Source organism: Strigops habroptila, chromosome 8, assembly GCF_004027225.2.
Source record: "Strigops habroptila isolate Jane chromosome 8, bStrHab1.2.pri, whole genome shotgun sequence".
NCBI lineage: Eukaryota > Metazoa > Chordata > Aves > Psittaciformes > Psittacidae > Strigops > Strigops habroptila.
The window spans coordinates 2050162-2075978 of record NC_044284.2 but is presented as its reverse complement, the minus strand read 5'-3'; the positions used below and the strand labels follow the sequence as shown (position 1 = coordinate 2075978).

Below are 25817 nucleotides of genomic sequence, written 5' to 3'. Positions count from 1 at the left end.
AACCTATCTCTCCAAACCATTCCCTACCATACCTGCTTAACACCACCTGAGGTGGTTATAGCATATATCAAAATATGGCTTTGGTAACTCCTGACTTGCATTTCTGTGTATGATGATTTTGTAAATGGAAAATAAATCCCCGCATCTTAAAAATAAAAGCAATTGGGGAAAAAAAAAAAATAATGGAGAACTGGTTGTAACTGAAATAGCTGCAGAGGAAAACCTGATCTTGCTTTTAATGGAGGCACATTTATTATTCATAAACCTCTTCTCTAAGAGATACGCCAGACTGCAATTAAATCAACTCACAAAGCCTTTGTATTATCTTAGCCCATGAAGGTCTGCCTCTCATGGCAGAGAAGACACAGGACTCTCATCTAGGCAAAAAGCAGGGAAGTCCAATGGCCATACAAGTGCTGCTTTCCCAGTTCTGTAGTTGGGCTCTGTGGATGGACCAGTACAATCTGTGCTTTTTAGTGCTATCAGACTGCATTTAATGCTGCATGAACTGACATTCCCTGAGCAGTACCCGCTCCTAGTAGGGGTACTGGGAATGTACCCACTGCTCATTTGACACAGTTGAGCACAGAGCTCACTCCACCACCACCAAAGGCCAGGCTCCTTGCTTTCTGCCCCTGGATCAGTCATACCATGTCCTTGCGGTTTTGGAAACGTGAAGTAAGATCACAAAATGTGCAGTATTTTGTCAGTCCAAGTGTCTATTCAGCACCAGCTCAAACAGTGTCCAAAGCAGGCACTTAAGGCTATAGGATGCATATATAATTCTCCCAGTACAGTCCCAGTTCTACCTACTGAACTTGGGGACTTGATATGTATAAGACTTGAATAAGACTTGAATCTTACTATACCGAATCATTCAGTAGATCACTTTATGTGATGCTGTCTCCACATTCTGTACTTGCTCTGTAGTTTGGTACTGAGGAAGCAGAAGTAAACTGTCAAAGCTATTAGGATAAGGACCAGAGGGTTTGACTGCTGAAGGAACAACTCAGGCATTTGATACCAAGGACATGTGAGAGAGAGATTGGGATTCAGGGAAAAGTATATTAGGTGGCTATTTGTATATCATTTTAAGAAAGGAAGATAACAGCAATGATTCTCATAATCCTAATTAGGTTCCAAAGTTGACCTACGAAGATGAGGGTGTCTTCTGTCTATCACAATGTATCTTGCCTGTGCAAGTCTAGTCCTGGTCAAGTGTATTTCTTGCAAGACTCTATAGAGATTATTTGTTTCCCTCTCCCTTCCATTTGCCTTTCCCAAGATGAGGGAAAGACTTATGGCCTGTACTCACAATCCTGCATGAAGTTTACTAAAGGCTTATTTTAAAATAAATGTAAATGAACTAGTTCAGACTTTACCTACACAGCAGCTTTAGAACTCATTTATCTTAGATTACTTTAAATGACTTCCCTACATTAGTGAAAGAGAAATAAGCCAGTCAAACTGAGGAGTTTAAAGTCAGCCCATATAAAGGAAAACTGCATAAATGACATGAAAAAACTTCATTTTTTAGTCATCCAGAACCAGATACAGCAGATGTAGACCAGAAAATCATTCCACATTGTATAGCTGACATCACATAACACTTAAAAACCCAACCAAACCACTGAGTTGGCCTGTTTTGGGGTTTTTTTTGTCTGAAACATAGCAAACAAATGACTAATCTCAGCAGAGACCAGCGCTGTGCAGAAAGGATGGTCACACTGAATCTAATTTTAATGTCAAACAGACTTGTGGGAATGAAACCACTCCAGTCATCCCACGGAGTGACACAAAGCTGACATCCACAGGATCCACAGCTGCTGTTGTCTATGATGGGAACTCCAGATCAAGGGGATGAGCATCAACCAGAATGTATTACATAATGGAATAAGAGAACATAACCACCACCTGCCTCTTAGCCATTCTAACATACATGCTGCAAAGCAGAGCAGGTAAGGGGCTGATTTCCAGCCAATTTCCCAGTGCCCGCAATAACAGGCCACCTAGGCTTCATTCCATGACAGGGACTAAATAACCATGCCAGTGTGGCCAGGATCTCAAAACAACACAGGCAATGTAAAAAGCCTCAACTACTGTATTCAGGTTAGATCTAAGGCAGAAGTTCTTCCCTGTGAGGGTGCTGAGGCGCTGGCACAGGGTGCCCAGAGAAACTGTGGCTGCCCCATCCCTGGCAGTGTTCAAGGCCAGGTTGGACACAGGGGCTTGGAGCAACCTGCTCTAGTGGAACGTGTCCCTGCCCATGGCAGGGGGTTGGAACTGGATGAGCTTTAAGGTCCTTTCCAGCCCAAACCAGTCTGGGATTCTATGAGTCTATGATTCAGTCCGAAACCTTACTCCATTGCAACAGGCTACAACACCAGCCTCATATGTGAGAGACAGAGCTCCGCACCTCCTGCTCCAATAATCATGCTTAAGGGACGCAGATGCCTGGATAAACAGGAATTACTTTAAACTGGCTCCCAGTGGGACCAAAGTAGTGTTCTTTGATATCCCTCTCCCCTTGAAAAGGCTCTTTGCAGAAGACAAAACCCAAGAATAAAGGAACATCAGAGAGCTGAAGCTTAACTCTGTGCCAACCCTGCTTGTATGACAAGGGAGCGATGTTTAATGTTTAAATCCTATAGGTCAGAGAGAAAAAGTGATAACACACTCCAGTCAAGCCTTTTCCTAGGTTGGTATTGTAACACCTGAAGTGTTCTTTTGGCAATTCCTGCTTCATCTGAAATGAATGTCTCTTAGTGAGAAGCATGAAGCTTCACAGGGTAGTGGTGGAATCACTGTCCCCAGAAGTATTCAAACACCGTGTAGACGAGCCCCTCAGTGCCATGGGTTAGTGGTGGCCTTGGCAGTGCTGGGGAACGGTTGGACTGGATGAGCTTAAAGGTCTTTACCAACCCAGGTGATTCTATCGTTCTATGAAAATTCCTTTCAATGGTATAAACCTCCTGCTATCCTAATGTTTGAAAGGAAGCTACATTCTGGTTTTAATTCCTTTAATTCTAAAGCTTTAAAGAAAGAAAAGATACCTGTAAAACAGAAGCCCCACTGTGCAGAAACTGAAGCCCACTTTCAGCAGAATCGATGCCTCCAGTTGCTAAGATGGGAAATCCAGGAAGAGCACGGGCTATGGCAGACACTGCGCGGAGGGCGATGGGCCTGATGGCATTTCCTATGGAAAACCAGAATATGTTGTCAGCGGTATCAGAACACACCCTGATGTCATTTGCATGTCCCTCATGATAAGGAACATCAGGAGCTAACATCTAATTCTGAGATGCAGAGGATGTATTCATTTATAAATTGACACCAAGTGGGTTTCAAGTGCTATCAGTACTTGTAAAGTATTATGAATTTGGCTGAAATACAGGAAATCACAGAAACATTTGGATAAACATTGCAAAGCTGGCTGGAACATTTTAGCTGATGCTCAAAACAAAGACTAACAATGTCTGAGACAGAAAGCAATACTTTACCATGCAGTACACTGTAGACAGAGCCCTCTGTTTCTACATAAAGAATCAGCTCGACGTTTTGAACACAGACATTGTCCAAGTCAGAGGGAACATCTCATTTATTTGTCTGACTAAAAATTCTTTAAAAATGCCATTTCACTGCATTTGACATTTCATATATTATTTAGTATGTTTCCCCTTTGGATGTTTGTAGATTCGGATAATCCTTTAAGTAAGCCCTCTTTGGACAGAAGATCAAAAGAATAAAGTATATTCATTTATAGTCCTATCTCCAAGACTGGAGCTTGTATTTTTAAATGGTATCTAGAGTTTGAGCCAGACAACTCCCTGCTACATTTAGAGGAATGATGATTAAAGTCTCAATGCACTGTGTCTGCAATGCTTCTGCTTTGGCTACATCCTATTCATGGTATGCAAGTCTTTAAAATATGCATACAGATGCTGCTCATTAAATGATGGAGGGAACAGACAGCTGACACTTCTACTGGTATTTTTTCTGAGGCTGGTTGGGATTTCTCTGGATAACTCCTGTATTCTTAACACTTTGACTTCATTTAGAGAACCTTTAGGGAAATTTTATGTTATCACTGGACAACACTACATTAGCGTAAGGGAGGCACACATCACTCCCAGAGGAACTGGCTGGCTGTCAACCTTGTCAACCTACACGAAGAAGTGCTAGTGCTTTTGGGTTTGTACTGTATTAGTACAAACACAAATAATTTGGGGAAATACCATGATCTGAAATACTTCTGAACACCCTCCGTGCGTATTTTCATAACCTTTAAAGCTCTGACCTTCTGCAAGAGCAAATAGCCAAAAGAGAAGAAAGAAATAAAACCAATGCAATGAACAAAACAAGAGGAAAGAAGAAACCACAATTTGGAAGTGTGGGAAAAGAGCCCATGTGGAAACAGTAGCTGCTGCATCACCACGCCTCTGCTTAGATGCATGACCAACATCCTCATCTCCTGCAGACAGAACTTCAACCCAAACAAGCTGTGCTGCAGTTCTTTCTCCACCCTTTCTGAGGCAGAAGCACTGCAGTCTGCTGCCTGGATTTTTAACAGAAGAAAGTCTTTTGTGAAGGATAAATTGCTTTTTCCAGCCAGTCCTGTGTCACTGAGTCCAGCACCAACCCTCCCTTTAGTGTCCCCATCACTGCTTCCTCTCAGGCAGCGGTTTCTGGTCTCCACAAAGCACCTACCACCAGTTCAGGGTTCTGCTCTCTAGAAAGAGCCTTTGCCTTGGTTGTGCATGAGCTCAGACCTCCCAGGTCTAGCTGGAAGGGTCGATGAGGAGAATGACCCCCCACCACAAGTTCAGCTCACAAAACCTGCCATGTTTTGCTTTAAGTAGGACACCGTCACTTTGTCAAGGCGCTGTTTTAGCAAGGTAATTTTCCACTACAGAAAACTGAAATCTGGTTGGTCATGACCATTAAAACCACTGTGTGTTCAGCTCACACTGCCTTGTGCAACATACCCCTCACTGTAACCCTGACAGACCACACTGAATTCACAGGAGACCGTGGCCCATCAGTATTAAACGCATTCACACCCAAAAGCTCAGCTAAGCAGCCTCTATTGACATTTGCTCTGGATTTGGCATGGAATTATCTTCTTGGGCAACAACAACCTCTGCTGCCTCAGGATAGGCACCTTCTCATTACATACTTAATACAACACCTCCTCCTTCTCCTACAGCTGATCTCTGCACCCAGCAAAACCCAGAAGACTCACTATCTGATCAGACGGATTCCTCCACTTGCCAGCAAGACCATACCAGATGTTCTCGCATGCCCATGTTAGGGATCAGAACTGCTCACAGGCTTTGCACAGATACTTCTTGTCTGCAGGTTAACAGAAACTACACAGACGTACAATGTTTTCAGCATATAAACTTCCATTTGCATAAATGGGCAATGCATAAATTCACCCAAGGGAGTGGTGAATCCCTGGCAGTGTTCAAGGCCAAGTTGGACAGAGTCTTGGGTGACATGATTTAGTGTGAGGTGTCCCTGCCCATGGCAGGGGGTTGGAACTGGATGATCTTGAGGTTGTTTCCAACCCAAACCATTCTGTGATTCTATGATTCTATGACAGCTTAACCCAAGAAGCATTCTCAGTGTGCTCTAGTGAAAACTAGAGCCTGGTTCATAGAATTTAAAAATCTCACCAAAACTGCCTTAAAGAATCTCCCATCACAGCAGAACAGATCACAGAAAGGAGCTGGAGCTGAACAGGAACTTTCCACAGGACACTAATGACTATTTGCCATTTGAGCTTGATCAATTGTAATGTGTTTGGAAGGAACAGACTGGCTCTCTGAAACAGGATGACTGCTAGTGTCCAAAGAGCAAATTGATGGCACAGTCTTAGAGAAAGACTTGAGACAAAAAACGTAAATGGAACCATGCTGTTTGCTTCCATGCATTTATTTATAAAGCCTTTGGAGGGCCATACATGCCGAGACATCCACTACACACCAAAATCACTGGGAACAATCTCATCCAAAAGCACTAGTTCATGAAATTCCTCCAATATTCAGTGTTTGAAATTGAGGCTACAGGTAAGCATCAGACTCGCTATATTGCTTTTGGGCACTGACACAGCTACTCCAGAATCTCACTGTGATGAGGTTGTTATTCCTTAGAAAGGTGAAAGAATACAGATGCTGGTAACTCTGAAATCATGTGGCTAGAGGAAAAATTCTGTCCAGTCTGCATGAGTTAAAAACTGACATTTGCCTTGAGGCATGAAGGTTTATATTCTTTTAACCCCAATGTAACTCTAAGAGCTTGCATTCCATCAGTTTTTAAGCCTTAAAGACCCTTGGCCTTAATGGTATCTCATAGCAAAGAGTTCCACAAGACAATATTTCCAGAATATAACTGTTCCTTTCTTCACTGTGATTAAATTAGCCACCCTCTCACTTAAATTACTATCTCTGTACAATGGTCAGTAGAGGAAAAGGAGCACATTACACCTTATTTAAGGTTTCAGCACAATAAGTAATCAGAAAGGCCTTCATTCAGCCCAAAGAAATCAAACATATGATTTGATGAAGCCTAGCAGAGATGGCAATGAGGCTTAGAGTTTATTATGGAACACAGGTAATTTTTAGTACTAGCTGCACTTGATATTCATAATATGAGTTATTACTTACATTTGGTGATCAGTAAATTAGTGATAAATTGGTATGATGGCAAAAGTATTCTATTCATCTATAACTCCCCCAAATGAATTTAAAAACATTTCAGGAGTGCTACTGATGAGAGTAAATAAATGGCTCTAATGACAATCAGGGGGTTGACTGAGGTGTCACTATCTTCTTTGGTCTACAGAATACAGAACAAGAACATCCGAAGGTGCAGCCGTTCTCCTGTGCATTTCTTGATCAACAGTTCAGAAGCTTCCCTTCTGCAAGAAAAGCTTCTGGTCTGGAACACAATGTGATTTGCTTGTGATAGAGATCCTACTGCCTAATGAAATGGTGACACAAGCATCCAGATTAACCCAAAATAAAAGAAAGAATACAACAAACAGGAAGGTAATAAATTCCGATATAGATATTTGTGGAGAAGGAGTTTTTAGAAGGTTGAAATAAAGGAGATTTAGTGAAGAGCTGTAAATAGTAATGGAAAAATACAGAATTTTGCCTGATAAATCAAATGGTATTTAAGAAGCTTGAGGTCCGAATCCACCATACATTTGAAAGACAGCTCGCATGCTAAGAAAACAAGCATCTACTACATACTTTGATGTGTTGGGACCTGTAATTCCACTAGTTAAGCGCCCGTAGCTGGGAAACTGCTGATATGGTACTCTCTTGATAGTAGCATTACGGCTGCTACCAGATGCTTGATATGGCTATCATTTACCTTGCTGTAAAAGAATGAGATTTAATAAACAAAGTCCATGTATCCAGACCTCAAGCAAGGGAGTGAGATTTGAAAATGAAAGACAGAAAAATACCTGGTGGACATGATATGTTACTCTGTGTTGCAAACTACCCTTTCAAATCTCTCATTAATTATGGAATAAATGCTTGCTACTGAACAAAGATTTCAACAATTAAATAAGTGTCTGATGCCAAAGTCCCTGGCCTTCTTCTTGCCTTAAACCAAAGAATTTTGGTTTTCTTTCGTTTTTAAGTCAGTTTTTTTGTGACTCTCAGGGACTGCAGTCAAGGAAATCCAATAGGCAAAATAGAGCATGAAGGAGAAGCAGAACTTATGTTGATCAAATGCTCTCATCAGTGCAGGTAGGCAGAGCTGCCCTTGTCCTCTGAGGACTGCAGGCTGATGGAAAACTGGGGAGAGGTATTACACCTACTTAGGAAGTAAAAAAACCTCTACCAGTGCCAGAAAACACGTTTTATCACGACTTCAACACCAAAAATGTTCACTAGGTTGAGGACTGAGAGCCAAATCTAATGCCACCCTCTAGGAGAAGCCTGGTGTTAAGCTTCAGGCAGCCCAGTAGCTTTGAAAGTTCCCAGCAGAAACAATTCAGATCTTCTTGATCCCAGTGATCCACCAATCTCAAGACTAAGAAGCTCTGAATGCTGGGCTACGTTCTTACTTGCAATATAATGCACTAACGTGGTAGTTTAAAGTCTTCCACACATATTTGCAGCAGCTCTAAGTGGACCTTTAGGTAAAGATGATCCAGATCCATTAGAAACCAGCCAACGGAACTGAGGTGAATCAATTCACACTGACAATACTGAGTCTGAACCTTGAAACAGTCTGAATGGTCTTTATCAAACTCGCTATCAATAAAAGCAGCAGACTTAAAAGGGAGACTCTCATATCTTTGGTAGTAGATGACTTAAAAGCAAATTTTTGTATCTATGGTTACTAGATGGAATAAAAATGAATTTGGGTCATAATTCTCCCCATTCTGTGTGTTGTAAAGCAAAATGAATTCTTAATTTGCATTATATTACACTTCAGTTCTTTACAAATTAAATATCAGATTTGAAACAGTCTAAATATTACAAGGAAAAATTGGCTGATACATTATTTTTGATTAATAAATTCTGGATACAGTCTATTCTGCTGAAAAATAGAAACCTTCAAAATCTCCCTCCCTCTGTAAATCCATTCTTGGAAGAGCACTGACATTCCCATCTTCCTGACTGTTCAAATCAATAAACCCAATGACAGCAAATACTAGTTTGGGGTGAAAAAGCATTGCAGAAGGCAGTTGGTCTGAGAAAGTTGAGGTGTTGGAGATGATTAATGCAATGCTGCAGGAAGGAACCAGGTAAGACGGTTTGGGAATTAAGGAAAAAAACCCACAGAAAACAATCCTATATTAAGAAATGTTTTGCATCATGTGTATGCTGCCTAGTTCTGGTTATCAAAGTGCTTTATATAAATACATATATATCATCTACATCTGTAAACAGTCCAGGGAAACGTGCTATACACACAATTCTATCTTATACACATATATTGTTATACACCATTCATTCGCATCGCATTCCTTCCGATGGGAATGCTTCTGTGCCATGTTCTTTCTCACTCCCACCTGTAGGTGGCCGTCATAAGCTACACTTATCAATGAAGTCATTAGCAGGGTTTTCAATACTGTCATATCCAGATAATTAGCAATTTATTTAAATAACCAATTTCGGTGGAAATAATTGCCATGGAATGCCCTGAACCTACTTTTTATAAACTATAATAAAAGTGTTAAGATAATCCCTGACATTTGCAAATGCCATTAGTTCACCTTTCCTTTTGATAGTGCTATGGCATTATGTTTAAACAATTACCCGATAACACAGCGGTTTAATGAAACAGTGTAGCAGGCACATCCTTCAAAATGGCCAGAGAATGCATTTAAATGCAGAAGAAAACCCAAAAAACAGACATGTTTAGAGAGAAAGACTATCCACAGCCGTTATGAGGTTCCCCAGATCGGACACACAATATTCAGCATGCTAAAAAAATACAGGTTAGTGCCCAAAGAGCAAGTTCAAGATGTGGACCTTGCCACAGCTTTAGTGGTGCACCTCAGGATCCAGAGAAGACTCTTTCATTGCTCCTTATCTATTTCACAGCCTGGGCAGTCCTTCAGTCCATTCCCACTCACACATTAATAGCCATTTGCCCAAATCACTACTGATAATGTACTATTTAGTCAGGCTCTGGCCATTTCCAACCAAAACTTTTAATTATTCATTTACCAAATGGAGCATTTGAGTGAATATTTATTTTATGGGGGGGGGTGTCTACAGCTGTTTGCCAACATCCCCAAAGCAATGGCTGACTAATGCTTTATTTGATCCATAACTTGTGATGGGTGACGTGCCAACACCACTGAATCAATGGCAAAGGTTCTGCTGACTACAGTGAAACCAGGACTTTACTTCAAGACTTTAGAATAAAGTGAATGATTCTGCAGATTTGAAATCATTTCTATCTCACTCTGCTATCGCTGGCTCTCGAAACCACATTGACTGACTGCATTCTACTTGTTTTTGTAAGCATTTTGTGACTATCATCTGTGACATGTATGGATTGAGAAATTGTTGGTGCGTTAATATTTTCTCTGATAATTATTTCCCCCTTTTTGTTTAAAAGCTTATTTCTCATATGATTCTCTTTGGGATATCTCATTGGGATACAGGTTTGAGTTGAACCTGTGACTGGAAAAAAGAAGAAGTCATCATTTTGCTTCCTGTTTCCTTCACAAATCAAAATGATACCCAGCTAGGAAAGAATGGCGGAACTTTCAGAGGCACAAAGGAAAATCAGTGTCCTTCTTAAGGTTTCTTTTTACCATTTTTGAATTTATACTAATGATTATTTATGCTCTTTCAGCTCAAAGTTCATCAAATCACCAGAGTTCTCACTCAATAAATGTTTGGTAGTCATCAGAGACTTCTCTCAATTAAAAAAGGTTCGAATCAGAGAAAGGGAGAGGGAAAAATTAAATTTTTCTTATCTGTAAATATTATTTACCCAGGAAGACCTGGGGGAATTTTCACTCATATTGAGCTTCAGCAGGAAAAATCCAGAGGACAGATACAAATTGTTTTGCGATTGCTGCAAGAGCTGGTTAAACATTTTCTAACAAAGCCATTCCCTCACTGAAAACCACAGAGCTGCTAAAAATCGATACTTCTGGTGATCTGCATGAAACCCAGCAAAGCATTTTCTGTTGCAATTTATCAGATGTTCATTATTTAATTCCATTCAGGCTTTCTACTTGGGTTTCGCTTGAAGCTGGGGGTTGTCTCACACTGTTCTTTCCTTTGCTCACTACAGGGAGAGGGTCCAGCAGAAGCCACAGGGATGCTCAGGGGTCTGGAGAACCTCTCTTATGAGGAGAGATTGCAGGAGCTGGGCCTATTTAGCCTAGACAAGAGCAGACTGAGAGGGGATCTCATCAATGCAGATCAATAGCTCAAAGGTGGGTGCCAGGAGGATGGGGCCAGACTCTTTTCAATGGTACCCAGTGACAGGACGAGGAGCAATGGGCATAAACTAAAACACAACAAGTTTCACCTCAACATGAGGAAGAACTTCTTTCTATTGAGGGCGGCAGAGCCCTGGCACAGGCTGCCCAGGGGGGGTTGTGGAGTCTCCCTCTCTGGAGACATCCCAAACCCACCTGGACACGTTCCTGTGTGCCCTGCTCTGGGTGGCCCTGCCTTGGCACGGGTTGGACCGGACGATGTCCAGAGGTCCCTTCCATCACTAATGATCCCGTGATGCTGTGGTGGTGTTAATAAAATCAAACAAATAGCAATACAACAATAATGATGAAATAAAAAAAGGCAGTGCTAATACCTGAGGTATGCTCCCAACATAACACAAGGAAAAAGACATGTGAATTAGACCAGCATAAAAGCCAAGGCACAGCCCATCTAGGAAATACTGCCACAGTTACTAGACGAGACTGTTATCACAGAGGGTAAAATGAGCTTTCCTGCCAAATTCTACTGGGCAATCCTTCCCCCAAAAGATGCAAGTGCTTCACTTGAACACACGGCAGGTCTCATGGCCCATTTACTACATTGCGCAGACAGATGTGTTTAACTCAGTCTAGTAGCAGTATTTGTGGCTATTTACGCAGATGAGTAGAGAGCTGTTCAAAGGCAGCCTTGCCTCTGTCAGCCTCAGACCTCAAACCTTTGTTTGAGCTGGTTTTAACCTCCTTAACAAAAACAAGTACCATGGTCCACGTGACCGTGGTGCCAGAAAGCAGGATGTCTGAGTGTGTCTACAAAACCTGAAGCATCCCTTGTACTGTTTAATAACCACTTGTCTAAGAAGACAATTACAGAAAAGGAAGGAGAACTTATGAAGTACAGCGAACTGAAGAAACCAAGTCTAGATATCTAGAAAGCTCAGATGAAGTATTTCCTTCTCCCTTTACATAAGTCAGGATCATTCTTATCCTATTTCAAGGTCTCTATTGATTTTATTTTATCTATCTCTCTATTTTATCTATCTCACCTTGTTGCTACCATCTAGTAATACACCATTTTATACAGTAATATACAATTTTGTGTACGGATATATTTAGATCTATTTATAGATACACAAAATACATTTAAAATGATGGCATGAACACAAAATTTTTGTGAAACAAATGACTCCATTTCAGCAGAAAACACTTTATTTGCCTGTGCAATAGTATGTGTGTCTACACACGCATCTACCATATTATTATTACATATCCATATAATCTGTGTGAGTATATATATATACGTGCACACTCAGTAGCTATATTTCCATATTCACATATACATAAAACAGTGGATGACACGTCCCCTGATAAAACCTGTTATTTCAACACTTCCAGGGAAAAGTGTTAAAATAAATGGCTCATCACATACAATGTGTTAAAATAAATGTTTATTTCAACACGATGTGTATCATAGCCATTTATTTCAACACTTCCCGTTTCTCAAGACTCACACAACCAACCTAAGGTAGTTGAAGCACACAGCCATACTCATCTGCTTGCCATAGGATGAGTAGGAAGTTATTTGACACTTTTTTTTCCTCCCGGCAATAAATGGAAACTACCTACCTTGACTATTCATGGGGATCTGCATGTGTCTGTAAGCTGGTGGGCTGTATCATCATTTGGAAAGAAGAAGGGCCATACCACAGTATGTCGAGATCTTTGGAAAGCAAGCTGCTGCTGCCAGGGCAGGCTTGGGAAAAGCAGCGAAGTATGGGGGTTTTGACAAGTTCTCTTTGCAATTTTGGAGTGCGACACAAAGGGATCTGGGCAGACTCATGTGAACAAGAGCAGGAACTAGAGCTGTTCATACTGAAGGCTGGAAGGGAAGCGATTTTTGTTGGACGAGTTATAATCTAATGGTCAAATTATGGGCTGGGAGAGAACAGCTGGGTTCCTGCTCTGTCCTGCTGAAAACAGTACCTTGGGGGGATTCTTCAGCTCCCAAGACATGCCATAGTTATGCTAACAAAGAATCTGAAGGATTTGGAGCAGAAGGTTTACAACTTTAGGTACTCTTTAAAGTAAAAAATACAGAATCATAGAATCACAGAATCAACTGGGTTGGAAACACCTTTAAGCTCATCCAGTCCAACCACTGCCCGGCTCTACCAAGGCCACCACTAACCCATGGCACTGAGGGCCTCGGCTACACGGTGTGTGAACACTTGCAGGGATGGTGACTCCAGCACTGCCCTGGGCAGCCTGTTCCAATGCCTGAGCACCCTTTCAGTGAATATCTAGTCATTGGGAGCTTCATGCTGGCGCATTTACACTAGTGTCAGCATCTGAACTTGCTCCTACAGACTGAGCTCAGACATCACATTATATGCCAGTGTTAAACCGGCATCAGTTACTTTCTCTGCCAGATTTTGGGAGGAAAGCACAAGAAGCTCCCATTCTCTGGTAGTTCCTGCTGGAGCTGGAGGGCACTATGCCTTTATAGCTCAGTCTCTAAGGGACAGAGGCAGGATGAGGATGAAGAAATGTAAAGAATGCACAAAATAGGCACCAAATCTCCACAACGCAAGAGTCCCTCTGAGCAGTATTTACCACTAACTCGCCTGCAATGTTTTCTTACAGCTTTACTCCTTTGAAAAGCTCTCAAAGCATGATTAGAGATTGCCTGGGCTGTAGCAAGACAGCGTGGCCTTAAGAAGATAAACACTTGGTGGGGGGGTTCTCTTTTCTTTTGCTTGTACTTTCTCTTCCTTGCAATTGCAGATCTCTTTGCTGGTCTGGACAGAGCACAAGCCCACAGATTAAACTAATGACATGGTAGCAAAGACTTTGCAACCAGCACACCCTGTCACAAGACTGTTTTGCACCCAGACAATGAAAAACGGAGACCACGGTTTCATCAACCCACAAATAAATTCACTGCCTTGAGCCAAGCCACTGCACAGTGCTAGTCGCCTATATTCAAACATCTCTCTTCGCGTAAAGTTATCTTCCTCCACTGTCACCTTTGGCAGATAAAACACTATAATCATTTTGTAGCGGAAGAGTGTACAACGCAATGAAAGTTCTCCAGAAAACAAAACATGTTTTCACCCTTTCATTTTCTTCAGATGTGATTAGTTCCAGAAAGAGGAGAGATCATCACTCCTGTGAAGGCACCGTACGTTAAAAGATTGGTCCTCGGAAGTTGGCAAGATGTAATAAAAGTGCTTTATCCCTAAATAACAATCAGTTTCAAGAACGGCAATTGCTCACAGAATGGTAACGATGGAAATGTTCAGCTAATACCCACTGTAGACATTAAAACCCTGTCTGACAGACATGCAGCGCTCAATGACACAGGAATAGTTTCTTATAATTAGGGTGTTGTAACCACACAGGTTTCTAAATATTTAGTTCCTGACATTTTAGTACTTTTGTAATGAAATTACCATGACAATTCTTAGTTTTCCATAAAAGAAAAGGACCCCTCACTCCAACAGCGAGTTCACACCTTGGCTTTACCTGAGACTTTGGCTGCACAGGGATGACAACTCTAGAGAAAGGCTTTTTCTTCTGTTCCTTCTTTTTAATAACCTCCACTGTCACAGGAAGCTTCCTGCCATTTCTTTAGGTGAGAGTTTACAGCAAGCTGAAGAGTTAATGCCTTAATGGAAACCAAAATAATACCAGGTCCATGCTGTGCAAACTATTTGTGGCACAACGGAAGCACAAACCTTATTTGTGGAGGCCTTTAGCAGCTCTGGATACATTACGGAGGGTTGGTAATTAAAACATGGTTATATCAGTCCCGCTTTGTGACCAGCTATGCAACTCAGTGCTGATTTCAAGATGAAATTAGACACCTGTATCCTAACTCTGATTTCTGCATCAATAGAAAGTAACAGCATTAATAGGACTAAATACTCATTTCTTTGATGTATTCAGAGCAACATCAGGGGATGTGAGGGAATTGAGCGCACTGCTCTATCTTTTAATTGTTATCCAATGAGGGCAGCTCAGAGGGTAAGGGAATTAATTTCTGTACTTACTCATCCCCTTGGCTTCCACTGAAGAAAACCAGTAGCCACACAACTCCTAAACTGCGTTCACTGGTCTTTTTATCTCACTGAAGAGCAAAGGTGGAAGTGGAGTAAATCTGTGTGTGAAGAGAGCAATTCCACCTGAGCAGAAGAGGCAGCAGTCATCCCTCCTGACACAGACCCCACATCCTTGTTCCAGGATGTCATATTGCCCTTTTCTCTAAACCTGTTGGTAATTTAAAGGATATCTTTGTAGAAGTATGCTTTGCAAATCAACTCAAGCGGTCTCCTTTAGAAGTAAATTACATACTAATGTCCTGGGCACCTTATTCCGTGCATTTTCATGGATGAATTTTTATGCCCATTAAAACCACAGCCTCCAGCACAGAAACAAGGCTGTTCATAGAAGCACACAGGACTGTTGTTACTGTTGCTGTCACCCACAAAGGAATTATAGTCTCCTTCCTTCTTGTTTTTCTCTAATCTAAAGTAGAACATATCTGAAAGAATTGATTCACTCTGGGGGCACTGTATTTGTCACAACTGGGTTGTTTTCTTCTTCTCGGTCCCGCAGAACTACTAGGAATTCTGAAGGTTATTTTAAGCAATCCATGTGCATATGAAAAAGAAGAGATCCCATTTGCATGAGCTATCGCTGACTTAATACTGTGTATGGAAAGCTCAAAGACGAAGACTCACAGAAGCAGAAATGTTCCATGTGAAACTCTAACACATCTGTTCAGCACTGAAAAGCCAGCATTTAAGTCCAAAGCACTAGAGGGCCAAGACAAGTGGATTTCTTGGAATCAAAACAAATGCTGGTAATTTAAGGAAATACTATGAAGCACGCAAAGACAGAACAATGCCATATGTTGCACAATGCATCTGGTAATCAATTTGGCGTATATGCCAAATTTACTAGAAGCCCAAATAGGCTTAAGTTCTTTCTTCACAAGTTCAAAAAGTGAAATGCGAGCATTACAGGCAGAGTGCATTTAAAGTCAGGGGAAAAAAAGTGGATTTTTCTTTTTACCTACAGAACAAGAATAAAAATTAATCCCCTAAATTATAACCCATAATGAATCAGGCCCAAGCTTCACTTTTGATCAACTGCTTTCAGAGACTTACAGTTCTGGGCCATGATGTGTGCCACTGTCTGAAAGAGAGTTGTGATTTAAAAATGATTTTACACACTTCTATTTTAACGATTTGAACTCAGGATGGTTTCCTGCTGTCATTTGTGATTCTAGACACAACACATTACTGAAGATCTCATCAAACACAGACGTGCAAGCAACCTTGCATGTATGGTGGTCCTAAATCAAATATGAATCCACGGTTACAGTATTAAAAAGACAGTAGAAATCCCTAATTCAAGTGGACAGTATCACCTCTAAAGCCAAAGTAAATGGTGGAGGATAACAGTTTTCGGACTTGGGTTACAGTGTCAATGCAGGGACTTGAGCTGTGTTAACCCACCAAGCTTCATCTTGCTTGCCAGAGCATGCTTGTCAATATTTAGCTCCCAGGGAGGATGTCACGAGTCTTTACCAAAACCAGCTTAAATACCAAATACTCTGGTGGCTGCTGTGATCCTTTTTCTAACACTGAGATTAAATTGCTGGAATTTCTTCTGAGCTTTTTAAACCAGAAGATGTACACCATATATACCTACTGTCACAGGAATATGAGAAACAGCATTAAGGGATTGCAGTGGTGTTATTGGGACTTATTAAAATACAGACAAATACCAGGTGATTTACATTAACTGATTGGGAGATATTTTAACGTCAAGCATACAAATAGCACTTTCTCCTGTGATATCACATTAGAAAATGGATTAGGCTGAAGAAAGATGCATTTTCAAAAAACCCTCGAAGTCTGACCTTCACCAGAAAAACCCGACACATTTACCTGCTTAACCACTGCAATTTCATCACAAAATGGGCTATTAGACATTCGACACAGGCACCTACGTTAGGAATACACTAACCTCAACTTTCTGATGCAGTCAATAGAGGGAGAAAGAAACCCACATCATCTCAGAATGCCCATGTGCTTACCAGGACAAGGTAGAAGTTATCAGCGCCTCTTTGGGAAGGGCTCTCAGACACAGAGGTGTCCTGGTAGCAAATGCAGCACAGGAAGGCAATGCAGGTAGCATAAGCAGAAGAGAGCACTACTATTGCCTGGCAAACCTTTAGCTCAGTAAATCTTCTTTATGAGAGAGAAAGAGAAATAGCAAAGGACATTGGAGACAGCCCTGGAAGAAGCCAAAGTTTGGAAAAGAGATGAAGAGTGGCAATTTCCTTTTATTTTTAAAGACACTTTTACCACCCCACAATATCTGACTTTAACTGTAAGCTGGGGATGTTCTCAGAGCTGTAAAACAGCAAGCCTGAAACAAAAGGAAAATAAAGACATAGGAACGACATCTGTGTGCAGGAGGGAACTCCTTCCTAAAAATCCACTGAACAAGATGCAGCAAGGCTTCGGGTGAGTCCCCTTTATGGATACCTTCCAAGGACTGATCCTCAAACGTGTTTTGATGAACAACAAAGATGCAAGAAATCTCTTCATTATTTCAACAAACCAGATTGTGCCACATCACAGGCTTTTTCAAATCTTTCTTAGGGAAAATCAGCTGCTACCAGATTATCCTTGGGAGTCTGAGTTCTTCAAATCCCACCTTCAACACGTTCTGAAGAAAGCTGCTCAATTTATAAGACAAGCAACTGATTCTTAAAAGCCTCATCTGGCAATATCTTCACTGTGCTCAACAATTCTCACTCAGCTCTCCCCTAATCCCAATGAAGGTGGTTCAATCTTTGACTATGAGTGTCTTTGGGGATTTAAAAAGGACTTAGTAAAGATGGTTATACAGTGCATGTTAATAGGGAAGACATTTGCCATTACCTGGCAATAGAGAAACTGCAAATTGATCGTACGTTGGAAAACCAAATTGCTACAGGGGGTTTCCTAAAAGGTTTTGTAGGATCTGTTCGTATATCCTGGGTGTGAGCAGGATATCTGTACAGCTCATTCTATACATGGAGTGCTTGCATGAAAAGGCACATCAAAATGCAGGTCGCCTAGCTGGCTACTATATATTAGTTGCATTCTTTTGAAAGGTAAAAAAATGGCTTTGAAATACTTTTATAAATGCTCCTGGCAGTAACTCAGCAGGGATGTTATGATGCCCGGTGAAATACAAACCCGGGATCTACCCAGTTAAACAAATCTGCTCTCTTTTGTGTTCTGTATTTTATGTGTGAAGTTGGCATTAGGATTTATTCATCATTCAAGTAGGATACTAAAAAAATACAGACTGTTAGCAGGATTTAGGTGAATTTAGATGTATTCTCTGTGGTGACTTCATGAGAAATCATAGCTAACCAGTGGTAGAACTTTAAAAGGCTACTCATTACTAGATGATCTTTAAGGTCCCTTCCAACCCTAACCATTCTGTGACTCTACGATACTCCTACATGGAAGCAGGACAGCAGCAATAACTGCATAACTATGTCCTTTTGGAGCTGCTGCAGGTAAAGCAATGTCCTGGACTTAAAGCTGTGCCAAGGATTATTTCTTTTCTTTTTTTTCCTAAAGCCCCCATATCTGATTGTCAAAATACCTGCCACTGGATGAACCTCTGCAAGCACAGTTCCATGGAACCGGGAAACCTTCGCTTCAAGCCACTTCCTGACCTATTTCTAAAACACACTGATCTAGTGCTTTGTAAGCAGCAAGAATGGTGGGAGCCCCAATATCCTCGCAATGATGCCTGAGCCATTGAAGCTGCTGAAGCTACAGAACCAGGTGGAGGAGTAGCACACAATGCATAAGCTGGGGTGTACTGTCAGCAGTGGTTGTACCCCCAAACTGATGACAGACGACGGTAGTCAGTTGGCCCATCCTGGAATGTAAAATCATAGAATCCCAGATTGGTTTGGGTTGGAAAGGACCTTAAGATCATCCAGCTCCAACCCCCTGCCATGGGCAGGGACACCTTTCACTAGACCAGATTGCTCCAAACTCTGTCCAAGCTGGCTTTGAACACTGTCAGGCATGGAGCATTAACCACTTTCTTGGGCACCCTGTTCCAGGGCCTCACCACCCTCACAGGCAAGAGTTTCCTCCTTATATCTAACCTGAACTTGCCTTGTTTCAGTTTGAACCCATCACCCCTTGTCCTATTTCTACAGTCCCTGATGAAGAGAAATCATGTTTACTCTTCAGGTAGGATGAGAATATGTCCTCCAGTGAATACGGACGGGCTCTACAACCAGTATATGCCACTTGGTGACTAGAGCAGATCAATATGCATAGTAAGATATGGAAAAAAATGAACATGCTTAAAACACACCAGGTCAGTACTCAGGGGTTTTAACCTCTGCTGATACAATTGTTAATCAGAATTGCTTACAAACTCTGCCAGATTCTTGGGTTTTTGGGGGAATTACAATTAGGATTTCTGCTCTGTGAGTGACAGAAATTTCCACAGAAGACAGTTGCCTCATTGATCACTCTCAAGTACCACCTTGTATCACAAACCCTGCTGTTGGCTCAGGTGTGGAATAACAAGCCAGCAGAAAAGAAAATGATGGGCCACACACAACCAACAGCAGGGAGCTTGTAACACTGACATGGATTCATGTGAATTTGGACCCTACTGCCTTTGTCAGGACTTTCCTCTGCCTCCTGTACTGAAGCTCCCTAAACTTGGATAACCTGTATTCAAGTTTGAATCCATCACGCACATAACAGCGTCACATCCAGTCGGTGACTGGTCACTAGTGATGTCCTTCCGGGCTCAATATTGGGTCAGTGTTGTTTAATGTCTTCACTGATGATCTGGATGAGGGGATCGAGGGCAGTCTCAGTAGATTTGCAGATGACACCAAGTTGGGTGGGAGTGTTGATCTGCTGGAGGACAGGAAGCTCCACAGAGGGATCTGGGCAGGCTGGATCGATGGGCTGTGGCCAATGCGATGAGGTTCAACAAGGCAAAGGGCTGGGTCTCACTTAAATGCCAAGTATTTTTCAGATAAATGATTCATAAGAGACTTAAAGTGGTTATATTTAAATCACCTCCAAAATTAATGGTAATAAGTTTTTATGAGAGAAATATCAGTTGATATTTCTCCATCATCTCCAAAACACAATGTAGTTACAGTTTGCATGTGGTACACTCTACCCACTACAGTAACCAAGCTTAAATACAAGCCCCTGCTTTAAAATGCTTTGACATCTCTTTTGCTCCCTCTGTTCACTTCCATTCTTTGTTAATAAGACCATGTCTCCAAGTCACTAACTATAAGAGCCCTCTTTACTTAATCATGTTAATCCATACCACTATATGAATTTATTTCCCATTTTACTTACCTGCACCCAGATTAAACCTGCACGTTCTTTCACCCATGCTTAGGCAAGCCAGGCCACAGCCATTCTCTCTTATTTTTTCCCATATGATGTCCGAGTAGAACTTATTATTTTATCTGAATCACTTTCTGACATTTGCCTTTAGCAGCCATCAGTGAGACTCAATAGCTTAACAGTTTTCTGTTTATTAAAAAAACCCACTCATCTGGAAAATTAATTATTTCAATTGGACATATTCTATACGAGCTTTGATGCAAACAGTAAATCCAGAGTGTTCAACAACAGTGGTTTAGAGATTAATCTAATTACAGGCTATTAAAACAGGAGAAGATCGTGATTGCATTTCTAAAACCCTGCACAGACCAGCAACAGTTAACGATGATTTGATGGTTTTCTAGGAGTTTGGAACAAACACTTGGCTTTTAGTCTGAGAGCAACGCTGGCCATTTCTGTCTGATGCTTGGGGGATTCAGCCAACTAACAGATACATTTGGTGAAGAATCTCATTCTAGTCATGCCCTCCCTTCCTAATTTCCCTTTTCACTGTTTTGTCGTCTTTGCCTGTTCCTCAGGGAACTGAGTGATTGATAGCCTAATCCAATGACTGTATTACAGCTGCCTCAACTTGGACTCTTTTCCTTATCATTAGCAGTTAGCCTATGGTTAAATTCACAGCTCACTGCTTGGTACAGCCCCTGAGATTTAAGGGTCTGGCCTTTAGAAAATATTTAACATAAAATTGAAATCTTGACATACTGAGAATTCAGTTCACTGCAAGGCTTCTTTAATTAATCCAATGCGCTGTACCATTGTTCCATACGAGGCTGTGACATGGTGAACTGTTACTGAAGCTCACAGAGATGTGTAATTCTAAATTAAACACTCACATGGACCTACACCACGTTTGTTTCCCGTGTACATGCGCACGAACACGCGAATTCAAATGCAATCTCTAACAATACTAAAACACAACCCAATTACGTGTCAGGAGCGAAGACTTTTCATTCATTTCGAGCTTGGAATGAGCTCTTTTTTGCAAAGTGAGAGGAGGAGAAAACCACAGCTTTGTTCAAACGCTGCGTGGAAGGACTCGTGCTTCATTCTTGTCCCAGCATTTGTTTCATCTTTGGGTGAATGAAATCAATTCCGATCATTTTGAATCGGCTACAAACAGCTCCTGTGCTAAAAGTGTGAAGTGTTTTCTTTGGGGGAAAGAAATTGGCTCCAAAAATATGAAAAGTGGGGAAAAAAAATCTGCTCGGTTCTCGGACCTTAATCTGGAGAATAATACTAGTTTTAAATAGCGATGGGAAGGATGTGGACCTTGATCTATGCTGTAAACCTTTGCCCTACTTCCAGGCAGTCGATGAGCCGCAAGCTCCTATGAAAATGGCAGCTGAGTCCCAGATGAAAAATTATGCATCTCATAAACTGCTATTCTGCTGAAATGTCAAGCTATGGCAGGGCTGTACCTCAAACTCAGCACTTGGCATTTTCCTTCTGTCTGCTTTGTTGCCATGAAGCAAACATGAACAGTGAGGATTTGTGTAGGGCAGGTAGCAGGCGAGCTCCCTGTCAAAAATCTATTATTAGGGCTTTGATCTCTCCTGCACAGACCAGTGACGGCGGAGCACTAAGAGAAATCACTGCTGCAAGGACACGGTGGAAAACAGAGGACTCTTTGTGAATCTGACATAATAGATGCAAATAAGGGCTTTTAATGGCTGAGCTACACTTCACAGAAATAATAAAGCAAAATTAAAATCATACTATGGCATATAGATTTTATTTTACTCCTCCCCACACTGTTTTATAACTATATCTTAATGCAAATAGTCTTTAGCTCTCAGTAAATATTTATATTAAACAGAAGTGCCTATACATACATACATTTTGTTTTGTCGCCAGTGCTGGGCAGCTTTTCATTCATTTCTATTGACCAAACTCCACACTGCACAGTCACTGAAAGGACTGGGATTAGGAAAGTGAATGCTCTTGGGGTTTATTTTTCCCCCCACTTCTCTTTTAATGATGTGTCATAAAATTCAAAGGCAGCCCTTATTATGAGAACTTCAACTTTGCCTCTTCCAATGCAATTCATACATTTCGGATTAGAATATACGCCCCTATTAATAATGTCAATTATTCACAGAATGTATTTATTTGAATTTAATGAAGTAACACCTGCAAAGCAGTCCCTTAAAGGTCACAATTGCTGTTGGATGGTGTTTTTTCTTTAAAAACCAGACAGCTCCACTAACTTACTTCAAAAGTAACTAAAATTAACTGCAACAATTATACGTCCCCACATTTAATGACTGAATCTGCTATCCAGGAATATTCATTCTGACATCCCTTGTGGTCAGCTCTGAAGTTAGAACACTCAACTTTCTGAATCTCTCTTGTTCTGAAAAACACACAAAGATATGTATAATCTATTTTGTGCAAATAAATGCCAAGAATCCTACAGAATGGACTAACTGGACAAAGCAATAACAGCACACAGGCATGAAGTGTTTGAGCTACTACTGTAAAATACTGCAATAGTTTTGCATTAAAAGGATACACAGCGAGTGCACCATGCAGAGATTTGCTTTTAACCGAAGTTTTTTGCTAAGTCCAGTGTATGGGTTTATAAATTTATCCCCTAAGGATCTGGCTTCCAGACAAAAACAAAGAAACAAACAGACGACAAAGAACAAAAAAACCCCATGGAAATTCAAACAGCAGTGCTGCTCTATTTTGCCTGCAATAGATACCCTATTGTGTTGCAATGTGATGTGTTTTATAAAACACATCTGGAATACGGAAGCACAGGATGAAAGCTCATGGAAAAACTTTTGTTTTTTCAATTTAAAAAGCCATTTAAAAGAAACAGATCTTAGGAAAGCATGTAGCTGCTGACAGTATCGTACCACCCCTCTGGGGAACCTGGCATCTTATTCTAATAGCTATAGAATAATTTATACTTCTATAAAGTAATTTATACTTCTACAGACTAAAAGAGAGCCAGAGGTCATTATTCTTCATGGGGATAAACCCCCAGCATTAGCTTCTTTTTAAGGAACAATATTTCATGATATTAAACAGTCATTCATTTCATTGCATGTATATAGGAAGAACTCAGGGTAAAATCTCATGTCGAACCTGAAATACTGCTGGATCAATTTTAAAAGCTCCTTAATGGAAATCAAACTTGTCTCTAATCCTGTAAACACACATGATAGTTACAGAGTTTGGGGAGCCATATCTTCATTTCAGTAGTTTTCTTCCATCATAAGGGCTTATTTCCTGTACCAAATTTTGGAGGCTTCATTCCCACTTTTTGAGGAATGGGAAGTTCCGAGAAACTAATGAAAATGGATGAAGACTGGAATCCTCTAAGCACAGGTCCTCTCACATAACAGGGCCACATAGGGCTACCATAGCCTTTGGGCTCAGCTGAGGCTCTGTAGTGCCAATTAGAAATGGTTTTTCTTTAGAAAACAACAATTTGTCAAAATTCAAGTGAAATCTTTCCTGCAAATACTGGGGTTTTTTTGGCACCAGGATAGAGGTAGGACGTGAAAAGAAACTCCAGGGAGATTTCACCATGTCAATAGTTGGAGGGCAAACCTGGAATCCAGGGGGCCTGGGCTCACACCTGGGATTTAAACCTGGCTCTGCCAAGCCAGGCTCACGTGCAGGTCAGCGAGTGTGTATCCTGTGAGAGCTGTTCCGCTTTGTATTAATCATTCAGTATTCGCAGGGAAGTAGAGAAGAGAGAGAGCCTAATCCTACAGTCTAGTGGTCAAACATCCACCTGGGATACTGGGATCCTTCCCTGCCAAAACCACCCAACAGACAAGAGGGGAGGAAGGAGGAAACAGCGATGCCTCTTACAGCTTAGCAATTTTCAGCTGATCAAATTACGTCCAAACAGGAAGGTCACTGCCCGAGCAGAAAACACTGACTGTGACAACTCAAAGCTAAATGAGGGTTTTAAAGTAATCTCATTAAGTGTCTCTGGCTTTAAAGATGTTCTCAAAACATCGCAGGGTCTGGCAGTGATGTTCAACTATTTTTCTTATTATTTGTATGGATGTTACACAAACCACAGGAAACCATCACTGAGGAATTGAAAAGAAATTCTCTTTTCGATATCTCTCTTTTCTGATGAAGGACAGTCCTCCTGCATATAGCTGCTTCTGCATGAGGTAGATGAGAAGAAGAAGGAAGAAGAGGCCAAGGGGAAGTTGTATATGGAAAGCACTTCATCCAATTGTGGCAGAGACAAGGGCTGGCCTGCAGCCTCATTTTGGGGTGGCGAGTGCTGACTTCTGCATTTTGGGCTGCGTTCTGCCTGCCTCCTTCTCACACACTGCATCCCTCCAACGAGGCGCGGGACTCCTTCAGCATCCAGGGGAGTGAACGGAGGCACAGAACACAGAGGACAGGGCACGTTTCTCTATGTGGCATCAAGGGACGATGCTGATGGACCCTGAGCACTGCAAGTTCTGCAGCAAAAGCACCCTTTCAGATGGAGCAACCCCTATAACTAGCAGGCAGTACCACTGGAGGCTGGGAGAGTTTCCTGTGATTTAAGTGTAAAGAGAAGATAAGCAAGCCCAGACTGACCTGAAATCCAGTTTATTCCAATATTCCAGAAATTCTCCACTGTGAGCAATTCCTCACCGGCTGGGTGTTACTGAGGGCCACCAGCTCTGAGCACAGCTACATTTCAGACCTCACCAGCACACTTGACCACAGGGACTCTGTGCTGAGGCCTCCATGGGGCTGGTGACCAGCTCCCACCCCACCCATGGTCATACACCACCAGGATCACTGCACCCCGTGGGACACAGGCTCTGACTGTACCTCTGTGCCAAGCCAGCCTCATTTCTAGTCCAGAGAAGAACTGAAATCTGTGCAACTGGAAAAAGTCCAGAATTTGAGATACAGCTTGGCTATGCGCTCTATCTGCTCTAGGTTTGTGCACTAGAGAACATGATAAACCAGCTGTGCTTTGGTAAAACACATGGAAAATGGACCAGGCTTACTGCTTCTGTAATAGCACTGACTTTCACTTAAAAAATTAATTCTCTCTTGAGAGGAATTAGTTGAAAAAAACAACAAAAACTTCCTGACTCCGTCAGATAATAAAACAGAATGCGAAGTTGAAGCACATCAAAATAGAAAACCAATACATTACGCTAGGAAGCAACTTCCATGCTGGGACTGCAGAGCACTTCCCAGCACAGCCTGCAGGCACTGAAGTGGTGTTACTGCCATTTCACAGGCAGGAGGAACAAAGCACGGAAAGGTCAAGTGTCTGGCTGCAGGCCACGCATCTCAGCCCTGGCATGGCCAGAACAGACCTCAGAATGTGGTCACCCTGCCTCTCGCTCTGACATGACGAGATGGTCTTCTTGTAAGCATGCTAGCTCTCTTGAGTTAAAATTGCTTTCCTGCTTGCATTA

General features: G+C 41.6%; 1 protein-coding gene across 5 annotated transcripts in view; it reads right to left on the bottom strand.

Moving 5' to 3' along the window:
• Positions 1 to 25817, bottom strand: part of DPYD (dihydropyrimidine dehydrogenase) — a 355916-nt gene that overhangs the window by 63077 nt on the left and 267022 nt on the right. For all 5 annotated transcript variants that reach the window (XM_030494219.1, XM_030494220.1, XM_030494222.1 and 2 more), the window contains one exon: positions 3054 to 3196. In XM_030494219.1, coding sequence (XP_030350079.1) covers positions 3054 to 3196 — 143 coding nt within the window. The remainder of the gene's footprint in view (positions 1 to 3053; positions 3197 to 25817) is intronic.